The 23,421-nt window shown below is 37.6% G+C and overlaps 1 protein-coding gene across 9 annotated transcripts in view; it reads right to left on the bottom strand.

Moving 5' to 3' along the window:
- osbpl8 (oxysterol binding protein-like 8) overlaps positions 1 to 23,421 on the bottom strand; it is a 120,379-nt gene that overhangs the window by 30,543 nt on the left and 66,415 nt on the right. For 7 of the 9 annotated variants that reach the window (XM_015352872.2, XM_015352875.2, XM_069192269.1 and 4 more), the window contains one exon: positions 18,844 to 18,984. In XM_015352872.2, the coding sequence (XP_015208358.1) occupies positions 18,844 to 18,984 (141 nt within the window). Of the gene's footprint in view, positions 1 to 8,499; positions 9,162 to 18,843; positions 18,985 to 23,421 lie in introns of those variants that run through there. The other 2 variants (XM_015352876.2, XM_006633532.3) reach the window with 2 other exon arrangements.

Genomic DNA, 23,421 nt, shown 5'->3' with positions numbered 1-23,421 from the left:
TGTTAAGGGCCAATGGGAAATTTGGCCAAGAATGCCAGGGTTACACCCCTACTCTTTTCAAGAAACACCCTGGGATTTTTAATGACCACACAGAGTCAGGACCTTGGTTTTACATCCCATCCGAAGGACGGCGCCTTTTTACAGTATAGTGTCCTCGTCACTATACTAGGGTATTAGGACCCACACAGACCAGAGGATGAGCGCCCCCTGCTGGCCCCACTAACACCTCTTCCAGCAGCAACCTTAGTTTTTCCCAGGAGGTTTCCCATCCAGGTACTCTACTGACAAGGCTCACACTTGCTGAGCTTCAGTAGGCTGCCAGTTGTAAGTTTCAAATTTCAGTTTGATATGCTGGCTTTTAAACCTGGTTAAGGATCACTCTGGTGCTCTGCAGTGATATACTCAATTTTAAAAATAAAATAGCTTAAGAATCCAAAGACAAACATAAAAATCCTATAGTTATCCCCATTGTTAGCAATCTAAAATAATATACAGTATAAGGACCAAAAGAGGATTCCAATAAACAGTGTTTCCTGATCATTTAAGTAAACAACTAAATATGTAGTTGTTGCTTCACAAGAAACAAAAGGGGGTTCAAGCCAAGAGATTACAAAAAAAATATTTAACCTCAGATTACAAATAAAACATTTAGAGATTCTGTGAAAATATAAATTATCCTAGCCTTAATACTTTTGTTCAGTGTCTGTACCTTATAGTTCTCGACTTGTAAGACTAGTCTGGGACCAAAACAGAACTGCACAATCTGGTCACAATGATCTCTCTTTAATAGTCTTACTTTGCCTTCTCATTCTGTGCTGGTATGGTCAGTGTCTTTGAAGAAATAAGATTGGTGTTGTTTATTTTTTACATATCGTTGAAATGCTTCTTCTGTCCTCCTCTGGAGCCTGGAGTCTTGACAGCCAGACAACATGAACAAACTGAAAGAAACGAGCTGATGGCAGATGATCTGTGCTTCACTTCTGATGTGGGTGTGCTTGTCCTTCCACTTGACATGTCTTCTGAAACCACTCCAGTGACTGACACCTGTCCTTCTAAGTGTCACTGGCTGACCATGTTTCATAACAGTACTGCAGGAAGGATGATTGCACAGTAGACCATCAGCTTGGCTCTAGTTGTGATGCCACAGTCCTAAAACATCTGCTTTCTTAGGCAGAGAAAGGCTGCACTTTTGATTTTAGGTGATGCTTGATTTCTTTGCTATTATCAGCCTTTTAAGAAAGACAGATCCCAATGTAGGGGGAGTGCTATATATTCTCCAGAAACTCATAGTGAGTCTGAATCAATGGAATAGAGGCATGCACATTTGAAGCCTGCTGATGAAGGATTTTGATGTCTTCAATGCTAAACAGAAGTCTCATTTGTACTCAGACATGCAGCATCATCAGTTTATATAAAGTTCGATGTCTGAACTTGGGGAGATTAAAGCTTTGAAGAAAAGTCTTGGGAGATTAAAGCTCCAGCAGGGAGACTGTTTGTAATCAAATGGAGCACAGCACTCAGAAAAACTGAAAATAAAACTTTATTTTCAATAAACCCTTTAAAGATTCCAAGCAGACATGTCTGCGACATCCACATACTTGAGATCTCATTCACCCTAACTTATAAAAATTCAAGGCAGGCCTCACTCATTTCTCATATAAGAATCATTTAAACATACAGTATACTCCATATTTTCTTCCAGAGTACCAGTGCTGAGTTTCATGTGAAGGTGAAAAGAAGATCACACCAGTATAAAGAATCTCTGGGAAAAATTACAGACTATAACAAGAAAAAGAAATACACTGCTTATTTTATACACAGACTGCATTAAATTAATTGTATTAGACAGTTTTAGTTGTGTGACACAATGCACACAGTATTCACAACTGTGACTGCTTCTGTAGCAAGGTGCAATATTTTGAAGAGAAAAATCTCTCATAAAATTCCAGGAGGCATATCAACTGTTCCAGGTCAATTTGAAAACATTTTTTCAGAAAACCACAGTTTCTACTGATTATTTTTTTCTTGGATGCAATATTGTAAAAATTCTCAGGAGAGTGTATTATTTAGAAAACTAAGGAATAAAGTCTACAAACACATAAACACATACTGTAAACTCAGGTTTACATTACGTATAGTATATCAATAGTCAAGTTACTTTATCTACAATACAGCTTAACTTTTCACTGTGATTCAAAGAATGCCTGAAAATATATTTTAAAAATTATTTTTAAACTACTAATAGAGACATAAAAGAGCCAGTAATCCTAAATCTAAAGGGTAAATGCAACGATGTCCTCCTAAAAACCTTTTCAAGGACATTTGAACTACTGATGTCTGTGGAGTGTGGTTTTTCAAAATAGCCTAGAATATGATTAGAAACAGAAAAATGGCAGTGCACAAAACAAGGCCATTTGTAATCTACTGTCTCCATTAGCCCAGTGTGCAGAAAAGACGGACAATTATTTATTTTTTCCGAAGCTGATAAGAGAAAGGGGAGATTTAGCTCTGACAGAAAACCAAACACTAAATCCATCTATTCCACAGCACAAAAAGCAAACCCTTTAACTATGAGAATGCATATGACCATTCCAGGTTCTAACATGCACCTGTTTCTTTGAATTTAATTTCAGCTGCGATCTTTATTAAGATTATCGAAACTTTATTTGTTTGACTGTAACAATAAAAAAAATCAGTGATTAAATAGGGTTAGAAATTACCATGCGAAATCCTGAACTCCTGTGCTAGGTTTAAGAACCACTAGGACTAATATTTAGCTAACAATGTGGAAATGAACAACCAAGACTATACTGCACTGTACTATAAGGATGCTTATTATGAAAGTGCCTGATACAGTGTCATACCTACTCATTCGTCTACTGTACATTATTAATTGATTACAGTGGGGAGCTGTGAGAGCTTGTGAGCTGCACAGGAACAAGTAAAAGTTAATTCTATGCCAAAAAGTATAATACAAAAAAATATATATATCAGGTTTGAAGAGGATTCCATAGTTCAAACACAGTGGTACTGGGTGGGTTCTAAACAGTAGAGATTTAGCTCTTTTAAACTGTCTAACATACTGTACTGTATAGCAGTTCCTTGAGACCAGGAATTCATTATGTTTTTTTCTGAATGCTTTTGAAGGCAGAAGTTCTCAAACCTGGTCCCTGGGGATCCTGTGCCTTCTGGTTTTTGTTATAACCAGAGGGTAATTGATTTCAATTTTGCTGAAATTTGCTGTTAAATTAGTTTTCAGTTCTTAAAATGTATATAAAATGTATAACAGTATATGTATATTTCAGTCAAATTCCAGGATGCATCTATAACAATGTTTAGAAAACAATTCTGAATTCTATTTACTCCACTAAATTAAAGAAAACTTTTCCCCACATAATGGTAACTTTGTAGAGGCCACAGCATTTGCTGCCACTGGTATAAACAGAAATATAACTAATCCCTGTGCATTTAACAAGCATATGAAATATATATGGCATATATATGAAGAACACTTCACTATATTTAGATATATTTCCTGGATTTAGAGGAATATCCTGCAAAATCCTTTAGAGAAGACTAAAAGGGTAGCTGATTTAAATGGACAAAATCCTCATAGCCATTGGCAAACGTCAGGCCAGTTGTCTTCCTCAAGATCACAACTGAAACTCAAACCAAATGGCTTAAGTAGAATCTACAAAAATAAAATAACACGAGAGTCTTTTCTTTTTTTGCTTTTTCGTGTGTCTGGAATAAGATAGACCAATTAGCTTCCAAAAACTTAATGAGCTAGAGGAACCCAATGACCTTCACTTATTGCACTTTTTAATATTTTTTATGCAAACACTACATACTCAAACAATGGTGTTTTTTACAGCCTTATACCAAGAACCACATATTATTATATTTTTATGTATTCAAATTGTTGAGACCATAAAGGTAATACAAGGTATTGAGAAAGCTAATCTAGACATGCAACTTTATAAATACAAAGAAAAAGAAAATCAACAGCTTTCTTTATAAAAACAAAGATTTATAAAACAACACAAATACAAATATTTACAAAATAACACTAATGAAACTCTTAAATTTATCATTGCAGGAAAACATACCTGTAACACCTGTAAAATGAGCAGCAGATACAGTATAATCCTAGAACATAAATCTGTGCAATTGGTCAATCACGGCTATATTTACAGTAACTAGAGCGTTCAAGCTATTGCATAAATCATTTCCAGTTAAAAAATAAATAGAAAAATTTGAATTGTTGTGATCAATCCCTGGTGCCTAAAGATACCAGTTTCCAGGAAGAGGATACATTCGGAGTGTACAGTAATGTGCAATGAAACCTTTCCTCAGGAGAGACACTCAGCTGGGTTCATTCTAATGAGCACGCATGAACAGAATTTTGATAGATTCCAAATGACTACCCTGAGCTCCATGACTATCCTAGAAACAATCAATTCTTAAAGAAGGAGCCGTTACTTGAATCACAAAGTAAAATCTATGAGGCAACATTACACAATGTGGAGGAAAATGAGCTCTGTGGGGCTGTCCTGGGTCTTGGCATTATTGTTAATTACTGTAGCTCTCACTGTAAAGGAAGCTCGTTAAGGTACACAACTGATTAACAGTCTGCATACCATAGCTAGCAGGCCTGTTTTGTTGTTTGTATTTAACATCTACAAAATAATACAAACAAGTCCAAACATTCTCATTTAATTCATACATTGCTCAACACAGAATTTGATACATTGATAAACGTTTTGCTTCTTCTTATTCCATGCAGCCATATCACCCTGCAACTCACAGCTGGCAGGTTCAGCAGGTGTGAGCCCGGTCAATACCTGGATGGAAGACCTCCTGGGAAAAACTAAGGTTGCTGCTGGAAGAGTGGGGCCAGCAGGGGGCGCTCACCCTACAGTCTGTGTGGGTCCTAATGCCCCAGTACAGTGACAGGAACACCTTAGTGTAAAAAGGCACCATCCTTCAGATGAGAGGTAAAACCGAGGTCCTGACTTTCTGTGGTCATTAAAAATCCCAGGGTGTTTCTTGTAAAGAGTAGGGGTGTAATCCCGGAGTCCTGGTCAATTTCCCATTGGCCTTTACCAATCATGGCTTCCTAATAATCCCCATCTATCCCCATCATCGCTCATTTCTCCTCCCCACTAATAACTGATGGGTGTTGAACGTTCTGGCGCACTCTAGCTGCCGTCAGATCATCCAGGTGGATGCTGCACATTGGTGGTGGTGGAGGGGAGTGCCCATTATCTGTAAAGTGCTTTGAGTGGAGTGTCCAGAAAAGCGCTATATACGTGTAAGCAATTATTATTATTCACTGTGAAATTGTAATAGAACGCGCAGCTCTTCTTCAAGAACGTTGTCAAGAAAGGGGGGATTCCCAATGGAGCTGCAGGAATAAAACCACAATCTAGAATATCTGCGGGAAGTGGTGGTAAAATATTCAGCCGTGTCCTGCTTTCAAGCCACCATGCTTAGTTGTACAGTACATGGAGCAACTATGCTGTTGTACCACCACTGCTGCAGTACATGAAGGAGCAAGGAGTCAGGCAGAGGAACAAGATGAATCAATGTCTTTCAGCGGTCTTATTTATCCTCTTAATGTGCTAAGCACTAGAATTAGGCTGTTATCAGAAGTATGTTCCGTACTGCTTGACAACTTATTTTTTTGTGTATTGAAATGACATCAGCTTTATCTTCTTTCTTTAATTATTAGCATCTGCCATTTGTCACTTCATTTTCTTCATTTAACAGCAAAACACTGTAAAGCGAAACCTCTGTTTATTCCCACTTTTTGCCTTATCTCATCCACATAATACCAGCACAGCCGGGGAGAACAAACCTGATCATGAAACAGGCTTAACTGTACACAAGCTGGCAGAGTCAGGCTGTATCGCTGGAAAGTGAGCAATTATCACTTCAGTTCCCCCTCAGCCAATAGTGAAACGCAGCAAGATTTGGCATGTCATGGGTCACATGCTTAAAATAACACAATAACAAGGAAAAAAGAAACTTCTTGGAAAGCTAAAAGGGATTAATTACTAGTGCTTCCTTATTCAGTGCCAGGCGATCACAAAAGGTGTGAAGAAAACAAACGCTCATTGGATATAATATTTCTTGTGATGAGACAAAGAAGGATGAAGTGCTAAGGCCAGCAACATTAAAAAAGGTTTGCGCACACTGTCTATTTATAAATATGTGCACATTAATCTGCCGAGTCACGCGCCACCTGCACATCTAACCTCCAGCTAACCTTGAAAGAAAGCACAAGGTCTTGTAGTTCATTCTCCTGCTTCCGCAACACTAGATATTTTACACTGTGTGTGGTTCATTTATTTATCCCTTCTTTCGACAACTTTCTGAAAATGCCCACATTTCACCCCTGCTCTTTTTTCATTTGTCCTGAAATTGCTTTTGCTGTTTAAACAAAGGCCTTGGCTGAACACCCTGCCTCTGCCTGAGCAGGGACCTGTGAAATAAACTCCAGGGAAGTCCTGTCTAGTGCAAATCAACTCCTTCTGGTTCTGCTTTTATCATTTAACAGCCCCGCCCCTCAGTAATGCCCAGAAGGCACTGGTAATACCATTGCTTGTTACATTTGCTCTTATTTGACAGATTCTTAACATGCAAGTGCACTTCATTAGAAAAACGAGCTTCAGACTTTTTTTGAGCCTGATAGTTGAAACACTTTCTCATCTTTGAGCTCAAGTGAAGAAGAAATGTACTGTACTAATGTTTATGTACTAACGCCAAATCTACTATCTTCAATTCTACAGTCGGTAATACAAATTAAAGGTTTCCAACCTAAGGAAATGGGTAATATTTCTTAATAAGAAGCAATGTTTTCCATAGACTTTATTTTTAGAAATTTTGCAGTTATTCAAACAGAATTTGATTTCTTAGTACAGTAAAGTATATGACCTTGATTTCTAAGTACAGTATATGTTTTTTAAATACCTACTATTAACAAGCATCTGCTTGAAACAATTTTTGCTTTTCTCAACTTCTCCATATATTCCTTTAAGACTGCTGGATATGATAAAAGATAATCTTAAACACATTAATAATTTAAGTCTTTCAGGAAATACTGTGTGAGCTGAATAAGAATCCACAACAGTTGTGTGTTGAAATTATTAAATAAACATTTAAAGGCACTTTAAAAGTTTCTGCTAGAGAGCTAGTGATTTATAATCAGATCAGCCCTTGACAGCAGCAATGACTTAAGTTTGATCAAGGCTTTTCAGTTAGTAGGCCGGGGGAAAAGCAGGGCTTTCTACAAGGATAAATCTTTGTGTACTCTAATAACATTATGCAAAGTTTTGTCAAGCAACTGAGTTAATCTGCAAGATAGTGCTGAGCCTACAGTTCAATTATCAGTGTACGTGATAACATTCATAACTGATTTGAATGGTTAAATAAAATATTAAAAATAAACAGAACAATTAGTAACCTTAGTTTAGCACTAATCTAGATGCAGTGTGTAGTGCTACTCCAGGCTGAAGGTTTTGTGGTGTTGTATCCTTAAGAAATGTACTTCACTTAGATTGCTCCAGCAAGTGCTCTCCTACTGTATATTCAGGAGGCTTCAGGTCGTCATGGTAAATAAGAACTTAGGTTCAAAATATATCTTACATTAAAAAAATAAGCAGTTATTTCCTGGGAATTACAGTAGTTGTGTCAACACGCTGTTTGTGTAACAGCTGAGTCTATACATAATGAAAAGGAATTGGAATAGTACAACCTGACTGGGAGTTTGTGAAATGCAGGAAGCAGCCACTGTACTGTAATAATGTAACAACAGGGTCCACAGCACTTAGGCTTAGTTGTTACTTATGTAAAAGAACATCATACATATTCACATCAGTATGTACTAAAACAACAAGTAGATTTTAAATGTGTGTAAATTAAATATACTAAGAGAGGAGAAACACTAAGCAGAGGCAAAATTATTTTAATATCCTCTTGTATGATTTTAATGTTGTGCAGCAGAAGTCAGGCCTTGGTGAAACTCTGCAAATGACACAGCTGAAGCAAGATCAGGCAGGAACTGCAAGTTGATGGCTCAAATTTTAGTCAGAAGATATGCTTGACCAAGGTGAATAAGTTTATTAGGGCTTATCTGAAGCTTTGCCTCATTTTAATAGCAGAAGAAATTCACAGGTGTGCCACACTCTTAAATTCCTGCCTAGTATCTTTTAATAGGACAGGAAACTGCACAGTACCCTTGAGAATGAAAACAGATCAACAGAAGATCAAAAAAGAAGAGTAGAACAGAGATGATAATAATTGCCAGGCTGTTATCCTAATGGCCTTAAATGCAAGTTAAGAAAATATACTGTACCTATCATTTATGTCAGCCATAATACTATTTTCAAGGATTGCTCATTATCCCATCAATGACGTAAAAAAAATGCTTTAAAATATCAAATACTGCAGGAAACCTGAAAGGGGACAAGAACATACTAAAGGAAAGTCACCAACCTGGCAGGATAGGGGAGAGCTCGTTGTATCCTCCAAAAGAGGCATTCCGAGTGAGTTTGCGCCCGTCAGTGCGGGGTGGAAAGACGACCGTCACCCCAGCACAAGTGGAGAACCGGCGGCGCAGGATGCCCTCTTCTTTCATCATAGAGGCAGCGAGTCCCAGGCGACAGATCGCCACAGACACGCCGGGGCTAGGGACCTCTGAGCTGCTTAGTCAGGCAGCAAGGAGTGTGTCAGAGCAGTACGGCTCACAGGCTATCAGGAGCAGCAGTCAGCGCAACAATCATCGGCGTGCACTTTCTCTCCTTCTCCCTCTCTCACTCCCTCTCCCTCAAAATGCAAGTGGCCACTGGATCTTGCAGCAGCGAATCAGCGGGAAGCCTCCTCCTCGCACAAAGTAAAAGGCCTTTGAACAAACCGAAGACTGAAAAGGCATCACATCCTCACATTCTGATGTTCGGCACCACAGACAAGTGCTAGCCTCTTTCTTGCTGGCTGTTCTGTTCTTAAAACCCTGCAACCCCCACAAACTCTTCAAAGACTCGTTAAATCTTTCCTCTTAACACACTGTCGCTGATGCCTATTGAGCCACTGCTTCTTACACAGTGTTTGAGAACTCTGCCTCCTACAAACATTCTCATATCTCCCAGACCATACCAGGATTGCAGAGCCTTGCTTTCTAAATACATCCTTGCAAACGCAGATCTTTTTATTCTCAGGGGAGGATCCAAAGCTGATTAATAGGCTCTAAATTCAATACACATACAAGCCACAGCTGTACAGCCAGGTATTGCAAACCAGTCATATGCATAAAAACATCAATCTGTAGGGTTTTGTGCAACAGATTTCTGTTACAATGGCTGCCTGCTACAGTATCAGTCATTATTTTAATAATATGCACTGAGGAGTAAAAGATGGCATAAAACAGCACATAAATAGTAATTATATTCTATTCCTTTCAATATTACTGTACATTGGTATTATAGAAACTATTACAATTTACATTAGTATAAGCACTGACAAAAATATAAGTACATAACACTGCAGTACTGCAGACAAATATTATCTAAACATAAATAAGATTCTCGTTCTGCATTGAGATAACATTTTTAGTGAACAAAACTGCACATTTAAGTTGTCCTAACACTTCTACTTTGTGGTTAGTAATGCTATCCTTACTTCTGGGGATAAAGAGCCACTTTCTCTAGTTGTACTTCATTTGTACTTAAAATGTCTAAATAAACCATTATTGTTATGATACTAAATCCAAAAGGACAAGATCCACCAGCCACCCAATGCTAAACTGAGTACATTCACATCTGAAATACAGAAAACATGACGTTAATTCTCTCATTTACATGAGAAAAATATAACGTAAAAATAAATATGTAGCTCTTTTCCTTAAAGGCTTCTATTTCTATTTTCCATACTGGTAAATCGTATTTTCCTTTACAGTTGTACTGTATGTTCACAACTCATTGTGTTTTTAACCACCATTATTTTAATCCCTTCTGAAGATGTAGCCAGACTTCCTAAAGACAATTAATACCCAAGAGTTTTGTAACTGTAAATATAATTATCTCCTCACTTAAGCCAGCTTGAGGTGATACCAAAGTTGCTTGGCAACCTCACAAACAACTTAACACTCCACAGGTCCGTTCTGAGAAATGGGAGGGACTCTAATAGGGACTAATTTGTCTTTATTTCTTAAAGAAATGATTAGGTTGTTAAGCAGTGCAAAAAGTAATACATTTCAGTATCACGTGTGTTTTCTGTATATCAATATCTGTAAGAGCAGCACAGTGGAGTAGAGGAAGCACTGCAGCACTCCTGACAGCAGACTCCTGGGTACAAATCCCAGGTGGAAACTATCATTTAAGTCTAAAAAAAACCCCCAAATTACAAAATACACATTTTGTGACATAAAAATGCTGCTTTCAAAAATATACAGAGAAAAACAAGGGGAAAACTGACTGGCCTTCAGCACGGCAGCTGGTGTTGTTTGCAGGTGTACAAGCCTGTAAGTATCTGAGTTCCAGAGGTGATGCTGAGGAAGAGCTACTGATCCTGCATTATACATTTCTCATTCACCTTAACTGTTTTTTTATTTTTTTGTGAATGAGCCTGGAAACTTGGGCCCGTGTACAAGCCTAATCTGATCCCTTTCCTATTAGAACGAAGACTACCACTTCTCTCAGCATGTAACTAAACACCCGCAGGTGGATGCAGTGAAGTATGACATGAAATATAATTTATTCATTATAGGAGGAGATTATGATGCCGCTCTAAAATCCTCTATGATTGCAATTTCACTCCCAAAACATGTCCCCACTGCCTCTTGCAGGGGTAGAGGATATTGTCTTCAGCAGAGGTATAGGATATTAGGATAATTTTGTCTCATTTCCACCCTAACAACTGTAGTTGTGAAATCTTGATACTATAAAAATAAAAGTATTATTTACTGGTATGAATTTTGAAACTCTGGGTATTCTAATTCTAAAAAAAATGAAATCTTTGTGTGTTGTGAGTGTGCAATTAAATTTGCAATGTACACCACAGGGTGGAGGAAATAACACTTGAAAGCCTGTGTTAAATTTATGGAGGGCCACTGATCCTGACACTTAGCAACACTGCTTCAGCAACTGCTTGCGCTATAATGAGGATATTGGGAGTGGTACATGGTACTCTCGACAAATGCAATACTGAAAAGTAATTACTAAATCTTAAATTTCTACATGATCTGGCAGAAGACTGAGTGGAACAGAGGCTAGTGTTCATGCACTGTAAACGGCAACAGACATCTCTGGACTAAGGCCAGGATTACTTGTACAGCACTACTGCAAACAACAGGGTGTATAATGTGTTTTATGGGATGTTATCCACAGAAACTGTAGAACCTTATTCACACACCAAAAGCATCATTTTTATGTTTCAATGATACACATGAGTTACTCATGAATGACAAAAGCCATTAACAACTCATTACATTCCATAGAGCTCTTACTGTATGTCTGTTATTAGTCAAATGATCTTTAAACCACTTTGCAATGTCTACTAAATAAACAGAAGTCCTCAATGCCATTGTAGGATGGCCATTTTCTAGTTAAAAAAAGGCCCACTGTATTTTACACAATTCACTCCAGCTGTGATGAGATTAAACTGAAATGAAGGACAAAGTGCTACTGTGAGAATTCTAAGTTACTATGCGGTCCTTTCACTAAACTGTAAGACAAATATGCAGTGAAGAATTATATGAATAAACTACAAAAGTGTTTTCTGTTGGTGGGTTGTTTTTCTGTAGTATTTCATATTTTACTTTTAGATAGATACTTTATTGATCCCGTGAGGGAAATTTTACATACTCTAAATAGAAAAATATTTGTGGATTTATGTAAAATGGTTCAAGGTGCCTGTGACACTGAAATTCTCTCCTTAAAATCACTTCAGCTGTGATGAAACAAATAATAAATTAGTTGACTTGTATTTAGTGAAGGAACCTGTTCTAAAAAACTAGCACAACGTTTTACAATTTGACAATACAAAGTTAAATTTGTTTTTAAAAGGGTGTGACCCAGTGATTAACATGTCCAAATGGAAGGATAAAACTTTCTTTGGCATGGTTAGGTGGCAGCCAAGATGAGATGTGATTAATTTAATAAAGGACTTGACAGGCTTAAGTACTTCAGTTAAAATGAGTTGAATCAGAAAAAAACACAAAGTCTTCCACTGCAGCAAATTCCGTTGATGTGCTTAATGCAGACAGTATATTGTCTTTTGAAAAATTAACAGAGTCAAAACTGTAATTACAGAATCTAACCCAGAATCTAACTCTGAATCCTGGTTTTGACTACCAGCACTATGAACAACTAACTCCAAGCAAACTCTGTGTTTAATTACCACAACAAGGTAAATCATTTTATTGGAAACAACTAATGGTGCAGTTTTTCACACATATTTTTTGTTTACATTTAGGATGCAAATAAATATGTTAGCAGAAAGAAACTTCAGACTCCTAACATAACATGAGACAAGGTGAAAGTGTGAATGGAGAAAAAGGGATTTGCACAATTCTTGAAGGATGCTATTCAGTTACTTGCTGATCCCACAGAATATTAAGGTCAAGCCCATTTTTCTGCACTTTAACCTGTTTTTTTAAATGTTATCTTGAAGCTACGGCTTCTTCACACGTGCAATTATGAGACCTCATTAACGCTGCTCTGTGCTTCCAGTATCCCAAAGCTGTTATCAACTGTGGTCTTTCTTTAGCTCCATTTAGAAGATAACATGTCCTTTTGTATCAGGTTTTATGTTATGCAGCCTAAAAGCAGCACCTGAATCTGATCCTGATTTAAAATGAAGGTCACCCACAAGAACAGTCAATTGTAAGTTGATGTTGTAAGAGCTTCTAGTGTTTCCTGTCTTGTGGCAGAGTGAAAGTGTCAGACAAAGGGCATTTTTAGTTTTTGGATTCCCAGCTTTTACTTTCAATTTCTGAAAACTGCTGAGAAATTGTGAGAGTCTTGCACTAAAATTTAATTTTCCTCTGAACTCATTTTGTTCTTTCTTGCCTTTGGACCATGTTGTTCAACAACCTACTTCCTTTTTAGGATACCGATGAACTTTCAGAGGATGAAGCTGCAATATGTTTTATTATCTGTATTTGATTTATGTGAATATGCCATAAGCCAACATAATTCTTAGTACTTCTTGAATGTTGAATGTTAAGCACACTCAGAGTGAGTGAAAAAGACTAGTCTATTTTATCTCTGGATCAAGCACACTGTATGTAAGATAATGCAGATAACTGTGGATTTCTAGGCCACAATAAATGTAGGCATTGGCAATGCACTGCTTGCTAACAAATTAGCAGAGTGATTTCTGAAGAATTTATTGAGTAAAACGTTCAGGGACGTCTTATACTGTATCGCCAAGTCAATTTACCAAGACATGCAACACATCTTATCTGTCCTTCACAAGAGATCTTAAACCACCGCAGTTTGTAGAGGTATTAATATTCTAAAAGTCAAGCTAAATTCTATTTGATTTAACCTTTGAAGTTGAAGTGGATCCCCTCCTGTATGTGAAATGCTTTGGGAACTATAATTATTACTATTACACTGAATGCGTAAACATAAATACTTAGAGCAATACGTTTTGAAATAAAAACTGGATATCATAAAAATGTATAAAAAGGTGAAACTCTGTCTCACATTGTCAATGCTCTTGGTCTTAATCATTCGCCTTTGGAACAATTCTTAAGGACAAAGAATAGATTTTTTAACACGTAAAAACTTTCACACCAATTACTGAAATAAGAAGTGAAGGTATTGAGTTAACAGTATTATTTATGTTAAAGTATATTTAGATTAAAGTACTATGTACTTTTGACTTAAAAACTATTCAAGTCATAAATGGGTACTACAAGATAACCTGTTCAAAGTTGAGGGCCAAATGTAATATTACGTTAGTGCTCTTTCTGGATTTATGCAATTTATGCACAGACATAAATTTCAAAATATTGCCTCTGGTGTTTTTGCACAAAATACACAGTAAATACAGAATAAGAATGACATGTCATGTACAGCCCAGGATATGTAAATGTAGTGATCTGGAAATTTAATATCAGTTTGTAATCCTTCTCTGAAAAGTTTAATGGCCTGGCTAATGTAAAAGTTCATTTTGTTTTAGCATTACTATGCATTATTATGATCACCATAGTAAAATGAGAGGGGTAATAAAATGTTCTTTAATATTAACCAAAGATTTATGGCAATTATGGTCACAATAGCCTGAGTTTGCTCTTCAGACTATTAAGGAATTATATCCATGTAGACAGCTGTGAGGAATTAAAAAATGGCAGTTTGGACCAGGAGGGAGACATGAGCTTATAGAGAACAATAATGTCACAGAAATGCCTAAAAACTGTCAAAGAGAAAACTCAATGTATCCGCTCACCTGAAAGTAACTAGGTCATCACAGCAATAGTACAATCATAACAGTTCATTCACAGGTAATACCAAAACCACTAAGCAGCACTGCTCTTAATTAACAACACTGAATTTCAACTGACAAAGATTAAACTATGGTTTGTGTTATAGCAGGTTGTCATCTTAAAAATTGCCCCAATACAAAGACTTATTGTAGATAACATAGTTTTCTTGTACTGGATCAGGATGTATGAGGAATCAAACTTACATCAACAAACATTGCAACTCCTCCTTTTTCCATTCCTAGCACCAAATTATTTATTTGAAAACATTTCAAGGTTCAATATTTCAACATTTCAGAGCTTAAGAAAACACAGCTGGCTATTTGAAAAGAACACCTCAACAGCTACACTGTTGCAATTTACTGTAGAGATTCTAAAGATGAACTGTAAAATTGAAAACAATTTTAATATCGCATAGTTTTCCTATCAGTTTAAAGATCATGGCATTTTGCGTCCGTTATATGGACAATGCGAGTGAATTCATTCAACAATGTGCCAACAACTTATGTTTGTAATGTTCCACAGTACAAACTGCAGTGCAATTACTTGCCTTTTTTGTGCTACAGGGCGCCAGTATGAGCCAAGTACCACCAGACACCAACAATCAGCTTTTTCTTCTACAACAGCAAAGAAATAAAAGTTCCCAAGGATAGATGTATGCCAATTGTTCCAACAACATTTCAACAGAAATGCCCGAACCTTGAAAATTTCATAATAGAAAATCCAAGGTTAATAAAGGATGATAAAACACCATCTGTTCATGTCTTTTAGTCTTTAGGTATCTAGAAAAAAATATACCCAAAATTTACAGTCTCAGACATGCTCCACTCTGTCCTCTTTCAGTCAACACTCCTATTGTTAGCTAGTAGGAGAGTTTTGTCCAAAGTCCTGCTCTATCTCCTCTTAACATGTAAACCCTGCTACAGCTTAAGCTGACAGGCCTTCACATAATACTCAGCCTTCCACCTCCAGCTTTCTCTGGCTGTTAAGAAGGAGGAGGAACTTCAGGTAGTTAAGTGAGAGGACTACTAAATCCGATTTACGCTGCAATGTCAACAGTTTATTTTTAGCCCCGATGCAAGAAAAATGGCCACAAGAAAAAGAGGGGTGCTGCTTCACTTTATCTCAATTTCTTCAACAAAAATAAAAACACGTGGTCTGAAGTCAGAAAACCTTAACATAAAATTAAATGTGCATGTTTACAAACTGAAATGTGGTTAAAGTATTCAAAATGTTCAAAGGCACTGACAAAGTCAATCAAAAGGGCTATACAGTATGTCCATTTCAACTATGAAACAAGGATCACGAATGAAAATTAAGAGAAAGTGACTGAGTAAACAGGAGCTATTTGTTAAAGAACTGTGAATATCAAAAACCAACAATTCAGGATATGTAGTTAAGGCTGACTGAGTGATCATTCAAAGAACAGGTGAATGAGGCAGAATAGCATGGCTGCTTTTTTACACCTACTAAATATAAGCCTTCTCAAGCAGGATGATTTTCAAATGGCAAAAACAAGATCTTAGGTAAAATGCACTAGCAGAGATTTATTATATGTGAGATACATTTCGTGACCAAAAAAGTGAAAACAACTGGGTAGATATGGGGCAGTTAGATGCGTCTTATGTGTTAATTAAGCAAATAAAATCCCAGCATGCCCAGGGTCATGTATGAAAATGCTGGACAAGCCTGGGTACCTATAATCGTGGCCAGGATGGTTGTAAGAAGATATCTCGGTGAATTTGAACGAGGTACGATTGTTGGGAAGTGTTCGGCAGAAGCTTCAGTGACCAAGGCAGCTCAACATGCTGACGCAAATTTCAACTTGGGGTGTGAGTAGGCAGTTTAATTACTGAGAATTCCACAGAGCGGAACACCATAGTTAGGTTACAGTGCACAAACTGCTGATTAATCCTAGAAATAAACATGTGTAAGTCCAGTGCTGCAAACATTCTAATGACATGGTCAGACTAATCATCCTTCACCGTATTCTCAACAAACAGACGAGGCATGTGTGGCACAAATCTAACAAACTCTATAGCCATGAGTCCTTGGTTCCAGCAGTGGAGGGTTCTGGTGGTTCTGTAATGTTGTTGGTGCACATTTTCCTGGTGTGGTTTGGGTGCACTCATTCACTTAGAAGGAAAGAGCAATGCTAATTACGGTACTACTTAGAGGAACTAAGAGATCACCACATGTTTACAACTTTCCTGCTGGGAGGGGGTGTCAATATGACAAGTGTCCCCATCCACAGAACATATGTGGTTGCCCTGTGGTTCGAAGGTTCATTTATGTTATCCTTCTGTCATAACCTTCGTAGCTGCCAGATATTAACCCAATCCATATGGGTAAATTTGGAAGGACTACTGAGTTTTCCACCTTCATCAACCATAAATGTGTTGATTGACTTTATAAAGAAGAATGGTTCCGTATTCCTTGTGCTGAATCCCAGATGCTGACAGACTCTGGACCATGATGCACACAAGCCCAATGCCCTTTTAAGTGACTTAACGTTGGTGTTGCTGCCTTTTTGTCCACTACAATGTATATATTTATCACTGGTCATTGTGATATTTATAATTCTGAAATTACAGCTTAGCAACAAGACGATCAAGATTGTTTCAAATCCAAGTTGCAATAGTTTGAGTACCGCCTGTACTTTACAGGAAAAGGCAGGAGGTCTTATCTGATGTGTCTATGGGATCTCATTAGTTGAAAAAAAACCTTAATCACAAGGGGTTAACTTCTTATTGATTGTGTCCCTGGCAGAGTAAGTGTCTGTTCAAAAGGAATATCCTATTGTAATGGGGGGGTGTCGTTAAGTAGAAAACAATTAATTCAGCATCCTTTCGCAATTTGGATTTAGTGGGAGGAGAGCTTTTGTTTGCTTTTAGGTTTTAAAAGCAATTATCTTTATGCATAATAGCTCTTGAAGTGGACAGCGTAACCTAGCAACACCTTAATCTCTTACATAAGTGCAGTAAAATATTAAATTTTAAAAAACACACACAAATAATACAAACGAAATCAGGTACATTTGCATATTAAAATTAAGTAAAATTAAGATAGAGCATATCAAATGTACACTTAAAATGACTGTACTTGATATGAAGCAAGGAACAAATGAGCCTAGCAGCTCTTACACCTAGCGTTGAAAATGGTTCACTTCTTCCTTTCATTTATTTAACCTTCCCAGATTTAAAGTAGAAAGTTTTTTGACATCAGATTTATCTTTTTTTAATATTTTCACCATTCCATCAAGACTGTTCAGCTTTAGGTACATTGCTAATGATTTTGGCAAGACATTTTAAAAACAATGAAAAACACACAGTAAAGAAATCAAGCCATCTGAGGAAAAGATTCAGCTCTTCTGAGTGCATGAAATTCAACATATTCACACTCATTCCCTAATGCTTAAGGAAAAGTGGAGTGAGGGATCACCTGACCATGTAAAGGTTACATTCTGCATCTGAGAAAAAACAATAAAAACCTCACAGTTTGTTTCATAGTTAACACTTGCCACAGAGCACTGGAAAATCTGTTAATTACTGATTTTCAGTATGGAGTCTGTTTAGTATCCCCTGACCCAATGTTTCCACTCAAGAAAATAAGAGATGTCATTCCATTGCCACTACACGTCCAAGAGTCGCTTAAGATAGGGGTAGTACCTATGAACTGGAGAATTGCTAGTGTAGTGCCCATCCATAGGAAGGGTCATAAAACATGTAATTACAGAGCAATAAATCTGACTTCTGTCAGAACAAAGCTGGAGGATCACCTACATGGAAATAACATCCCAGGGGATAATCAACATGGATTTAGAAAAGGTAACCAACGGATTAAATTGATTAGAATTATTGGAATAAGACAAAGTAAAGGATATACAGAGTATATGATAAGGTGTATTCAGATTTTTCATTTTAAACTTTTGAAAAAGTTTCTCAAAGGAAAAATTCTCAAATTATAGGCAATAGGAATTCAGGGAAATGTGTTTATTTGGATCTTCCCTAGAACCACTGCCTTTCCTAATTTACTGCATGTCAATCGCCTAAATTCTGGCATAGTTAGTGTTTGTTAATCCTTCTATTTTGTCATGATCTGAAAACTTTACTAATTTACTAACTATGCCAGAATTTAGGTGATTGACATGCAGTAAATTAGTCATGTTTTCAGATCATGTCAAAATAGAAGGATTAACAACACTACAGAAGCAGCAAACAAAGCATAAAAAGATTTTGATAAAAGGCAAGACTGGCCAAAAACCTGGCAAATGAGACATTTAAAGTAGGGAAGGGTAGGGTTTACAAGGGAGGTCTTTTTCCCACACACAAAAGCAAAAGACCTCATGGTCTTACCATGACTGTAGCTGATCCCTGGGCTAAGAGAACTGCTGCATGGCTGGTCTTTGGTCTGAGCATGAAGCCCTTCCTTCCCCTGCTTTTGGCTCATCTTCCCAGGAGTCAAAGGCGGAGCGTCGTCACCAGGCATTAAGGCAGCTGAGGCAGAAAGCAAAAATCATATTCTGGAGTTGCAGGAGACACATAACAGTGCTGTGAAGAAAGACTTTTGTTTTTAAATCCATCTTTTAGTGAACAACCCTAAAAATCCTAAAAAAAGGACACCTTAATTACACATCTCTAAGAAATCAATCTACTCTTCTTTTGGAACTTCTGTTTCAAATCAATAACAATTGTGCACATACTGCCCTCTCGTGTCACAAAAATGCAGTGCATCCAATTTAAACAGAATTCTACCAAAGCTTTATGACATGATATTTTTCTCAATAGAAAAGCCTATGGCATTGATAACAAACCATACATTTATTCTAGCCCTAGTTCTAGTAAGATAAAAAATTAAATGACTTGCTTCAACATGTCATGCAGACATAAGTCCTATTGTAATTTTCTAGTGAAGATCTCGGTGCCATTTACCAGAAATCTCAGTACATTTAGGTACAAATATTCTTTAACAACAATCTGAGCAAACAGGAAAGACAGACTACCTGTATCATAAGAGTTTGGTTCAATGGTGTGAGTGCATGTCTGTACAAATCTGTAATGTTGACATCTGTAACACTGCATCACACAAATTCAAAGGACTTACATTGTACAGGATTAATTATTCGAAAGGCAAAACATGACTGAATTTTATTGAAGTTCTGAAGATTCCTGCATTCTATTTATATTGAAGGGAATATCTTTAGACACCTCAAGTGCACACTGCCACCATAAAAAAAAGAACTTTGGCAGAAAACTTGTGTACTGTGTAACAAACCATCAAAAGCAGTACAATTATCAGTGATAAACATCATTAGAAAACAACAAAAACTCCTTCTCCTAACTAGGTCGTTCTTTACTTTTAACATGCCTTGAAGAATTTGCTGTTTCCTGTTATTGCATGTTTTTTTTTTGCCTGAGAACACAAAGCACTCTGAGGAGGTTCATCAAGGATATTCTGGTTTACTGAGTTTCTGTGCTGTCAGGTAAATTGAAGGAAAGTATGATAACTATGCTAAAAGGTTCTTTTATTACAGTACATACAGCATTTGATGCCAAGAATTCTCTATCCCCTCATGAAAAGTGTGTTTCTGGACAGCAAAGAGAACATGTTCATGCCTAATGAACCACGTGGTGACTGTGTGACATTTTAGTTAACCTGCAAAGCTGTCCAGACGTGACAAGCACATGCCTTTTGTTCACAAACTGCTGAAGAAACAGGAGTCCTTGAGAAAATGGCAAATGGCCCATGGCCACGGTGTTAAAAAAGCCGCTCATCTCTCTTAGCGCTGGAATCTTTGGAGCTGTCTGTGTTAAGTCTCTGCCAGAGCACATGCTGAAAAAAACATGTTGCGAAACTACCATTCACAGAGTTGCACTGTTAAAACACCCACTTCTCTAGGGTGTTGATGCATAAGAGATACATATAAAATGTCAGCCCAATTAGGGCATCTATGTCATCATTTAATATTTAATTAATCAATCTGCTTCTTTATAAATACATATGACAGTTATGTCTTCTGTTGTATCACTGCTAGCCAACACTCAAACTGTCTACATGTTTACTTGTACATTGTCTACTGTTTGTTTGTATATTGTCTTGATGCACTGTTTGCACTTTGTTTTGTTTTTTACACTTGTTTTACAATCGAGAGACTTTCTGTAAGTAAGGATTCCATTGTACCAGTACCGGTTACATACGGCAATACAGTTCAAGTTCAAGTTCAAGTTCAAGTTCAAGTTCAATACATACTGTACATCTCTTAACTCTTAACAGACCCCCAACCCCCCCTCTCTCTCACACACACACAAACACAGACATACACACTGTTTTTTCTGGAAGTGGAACTGGGAGTGTCTGACTCGAGGCTCTGTTTTTGAATACAAGGTCATGTTCCATTTGTTTATATCCGCCACAGAAACATTTATTTATTTTATTAAACATTTATTTACAGGCAGGACCTTTTGAGGACTTCTCTGCTTTACTAATTGAACATTTCTATTTATACCTCACAATATTTCTCCAGATGTGATCCAAGCAGCTAGGCCCGATTCATCCTTGGTGATAAAACCTGACAAAAGCACAACTGAATCGGTGTTATTCTGGGACCTGTACCTAAGTGGCCTTTACGAAATAAGCAGTTAGTCAAGACAACCACTGGGAATTGGAAACTGGGCCTCAGAATAAACATGAACATATACAATGTCAGTGTGAAGTATAAACATCTCTCAGAAAGGCCGGGTGAGCAGGAACACAGAGCGCTTCATTCACTGAAAGAACTGCCACAAACAGGCAGGAGGCTGGTCCCTGCTGTAGCTGTGTCATTACAGATAAATAGAAACAGTCAGAGAACAAACGGTGGAAATCTGACCTAATTAACTAAATCAGGAGACACTTGTACACTTCACAACACTAATTTCAATCATTCCTGGAAGCTGTCAGATGTCAGTACACGCCCATACAGAAGGCATCTTTCCCTAGTTATTACCAGGCAAGCCTTTGGTGCCATAAAAACCTATAGAACATCTACCCCAGTTTAAACACAACAGGGGAAAATGCTACAGCATGAAGACTTGAAAAGAGGTAATCAAAACTACAACTAGGAACCTAAATCTTTATTAAGGGAATCACAAAAGTATAAAACTAACAATATAAAAAAAAAGAAAAAAATGATAAATTGGGTGGCAAGGGGGTGCAGAGGTTAGCATTGCTGCCTCAAAGGCCTGAGGCCAGGGTTTCAGTTCCAGACTGGTACTATCAGTGTGGAGTTTGTATGTTCTCGACAGGCTCAGCATGGGTTCCCTCTGGGTGCTCCAGTTTCCGCCCACAGTCCAAAGACATACTAGTAATTTCTAGGAAAATTGGGCCTAGGTGTTAGTGTCCGTGTGTCTATGAGGGCCATGTTTATGGACTGGCGTTCCATCCAGGGTGTACCCAGCCTTGCATGTGTTGAATGGCATGATAGGCTTCAGCTTCCTTGCTATCCTGAATTGGGTGAAGAGGTTAGAAAATATATGGATGGAGAACACTAAATTGTAGATTTTCATTCTTTCAATGGAGGAAGATAATGAAATACAGCAAGCGGCAAGCATTAAGCAGATAATTATGCATACACTGAATTCTCCATGTATCTTTGTTTTGCTTCCAGCTTTTATGAATTGCATATGGAGATCTCATTCGGTTTTTGTTTACTCTCATGAACATGAAAAGAGCACAGGGACAAGACGCTACTGATACTCCACTTGGTGAGTGCTCATCAAATGCATAAAAAATAAGATTAAAAAAGGGATTCTGTTCAAACATAATACAGTAGATGAAGTGGGAAAACAGGAACTCTTGAGTTCAAACTGTACAGTAGATGTAGCATCAACACTCCAAAGGAGATGTGACCCAGATCAGAAACTACTCACATACAGTAGCCACAGACATTAAGCCAAACACTCAATGCAAGCTCCTAGTGAAACAACATACAGTTGGAATTATCTGGATTTCTGCGTGAATGGCTCCTAAATTGTGATGTGATCTTCATCTAAGTCATAATAATAAATAAAGTTTGTCTTTTTTAACAAAAAACACACAAAACACTTTACATTGCCATATCTTTATTGAAGAAATGGTTTAAACAATCAAGACCATTGGTGGAGTCAATGACTCAGGTGTTCCAATCAATTCAGGTGTGGGTTTGTCCTGCCCTGTCATATAAAAAAATTACACAATTTGGGTTACTTGCTCTTTACAACAGAATTCTGTTGAAGTGCAATATGGCCCGATCAAAAGAGATTTCAGAGGACCTCAGAAGAAGAGTTGTTGAGGCTCATAAGACTGGAAAGGGTTACAAATACATTTCTAAAGACTTGGGCCTCCATCAGTCCACAGTCAGGCAGATAGTTTACAAATGGAAGAGATTCAGCGCTGCGGCTACTCTCCCTAGGAGTGGGCGTCCTACAAAGATCAGCGCAAGGGCACGCCGTACAATCCTCAAACAGGTGACAAAGAACCCTAGGGTGACAGCTAAGGATCTGCAGGCACCTCTTGCACTTGAGAACGTCTGTGTTCATTAGTCTAACATGAGAAAACACTGAACAAGAGTGGTGTTCATGGGAGTTTACCACGGAGGAAACCACTGCTCTCCAAAAGAAACATTGCTGCCCGTTTCAAGTTTGCTAAAGACCACCTGGATGTTCCACAGCACTACTGAAACAATGTTCTGTGGACAGATGAGACAAAAATTGAACTTTTTGGTAAATGTAAACAGCGTTATATTTAGAGAAAACAAAACACTGCATACCAACACCAAAATCTCATCCTAGCTGTGAAGCATGGTGGAGAGGGAATAAGGGTGTGGGGCTGCTTTGCTGCCTCAGGACCTGGACGGCTTGCAATCATTGAGGGACCAATGAATTCCAAGTTCTATCAGGAAATTCTACAGCAGAATG

This window comes from Lepisosteus oculatus, chromosome 7 (assembly GCF_040954835.1).
Source record: "Lepisosteus oculatus isolate fLepOcu1 chromosome 7, fLepOcu1.hap2, whole genome shotgun sequence".
NCBI classification, from domain to species: domain Eukaryota; kingdom Metazoa; phylum Chordata; class Actinopteri; order Semionotiformes; family Lepisosteidae; genus Lepisosteus; species Lepisosteus oculatus.
Note: the sequence above shows the minus strand (reverse complement) of the source record. Positions and strands in the feature narration are given on the sequence as shown.